The 1,675-nt window shown below is 35.5% G+C and overlaps 1 protein-coding gene across 1 annotated transcript; it reads left to right on the top strand.

Moving 5' to 3' along the window:
- Positions 1-785: 785 nt before the first annotated feature.
- LOC142523749 (uncharacterized) lies at positions 786-1,451 on the top strand. Its single transcript, XM_075627481.1, has one exon. The coding sequence runs from the start codon at positions 786-788 to the stop codon at positions 1,449-1,451; it is 666 nt and encodes a 221-aa protein (XP_075483596.1).
- Positions 1,452-1,675: the final 224 nt, after the last annotated feature.

Raw genomic sequence — 1,675 nt, 5'->3', positions numbered from 1 at the left:
AATTTTTGTAAAGCCCATTAGTAAGCCAAATATTTATTGTTCCTTCAAGCTTCAGCCTAAGGTCCGTTGATATTTTGATTGTCGCTTTCAATTTACTGCTTGACGAGTCGTCCAATCATCTCGTAAAGCTCCCTAATGCTTGTGTCTTCTTTTTGCACATTTACATGCCATACGCTTTGTCATTGTATGATTGGCTTGTCAAGCATGCTGTTAATAAATTGCTTACAAATCCTTTGCATGGGTTTTCAGTTCAAGTATTTCTTGATTTTAGTGGTGTAAGGGTCAGATTAAAATATGCCCTTTCCATTTAGGCTGTGAAACCGTCTTCTGATTGCATTTATTTTCCAATTGCTGTTGGAAAGCTGTTAAGCTTATTCAGTATGGATATCTGAATCTAACCCCGATGTTGGGGAGCAAACGAGGGCCTTATTTAATCATTTCCCAAGTTCTGGAGTGCATTTATTTATAGCATCATGGTGTACCATCATTTAAGGTCTTTGGAATGGTTTAACCTTTTATTTTAAAATAAGCATGTGATAGTTAAGTGAACCAGTCCTTCACAATAATAAATTTTTTCAGTACCTAATAGGTTGGTTTCTTTAATGGAAGCTCAAGGCGGCAATAAGAAAAATATGTTTTCATTTTTTAAACCAAAAGAAAGTACATAAATTAGAGATGAGCGTTCTCCAACTAAAGCTGGGATCTCAAACAATGATGACCAACATCCCTCAAAGTATCAAAGGATTGAAAGTGATAATAGTGGTTATGTTCAACTAGATCCAGTCATGCGTACTCCAATATGGCAATGTCCTGTCAATGAAAGAGATGCAATCAGACGAGCTTATATATTAAGGGGGCAATATCAACATGTTATGGAATATACGCGAACCAAATTAGGAGAACAATATCGGCGATTTAAAAAATGTTGGTTTGAGCAATTTTCGTGGTTGGAGTACTCTCCTAATAAAGATGCGGTCCCATGTTTCCTTTTCCAAGTAAAAAAGACTCATTATCCTACATTTACAGTTAATGGTTTTAGAAGTTGGAAAAGAGTTAATGTTGGAAAAAGATGTGCTTTATGGATGCATGTGGGAGGTCCTACTTCACCACATAACAATGCAGTTCAATCTGTGGGTGTTTTGATGAATGGAAGTGGTCACATCGATAAAGTGATGCATGCACAAACATCAGAAGAAGTGAATAAGAACAGATTGAGGCTCAAGGACACAATCGAAAGCATTCGTTGGCTTTGTTTGCAAGGATGTGCATTGAGAGGACATGATGAATCTTCATCTTTTGACAATCAAGGCAATCTTATGGAGATGATAAAGCTTATGGGAAAAATGAATGTTAATATTAATAATGTTGTTTTAGAAAAAGCACCAAGAAATGAAAAATATACATCACCAGACATTCAAAAGATATTTTGCATATTCTTGCTGAGAGAGTGAGAAAAAAATACATGAGGAGGTTGAGAGTGCAAAATTTTGTCTTTTGGTTGATGAGGCTAAAAACATATCAAACAAAGAGCAAATGGCTATTGTGTTGAGATTTTTTGACCGTGAAGGTTTCTTATTAAAACGTTTCTTTGATATTGTGCACTGTTGTTGATACCACTACGATGACACTAAAAAAAGAAATTTGTAATGTGCTTGGTCGACATGAGTTGTATATC

The sequence above is a fragment of the Primulina tabacum genome, chromosome 14, assembly GCF_025594145.1.
Source record: "Primulina tabacum isolate GXHZ01 chromosome 14, ASM2559414v2, whole genome shotgun sequence".
NCBI lineage: Eukaryota > Viridiplantae > Streptophyta > Magnoliopsida > Lamiales > Gesneriaceae > Primulina > Primulina tabacum.
Note: the sequence above shows the minus strand (reverse complement) of the source record. Positions and strands in the feature narration are given on the sequence as shown.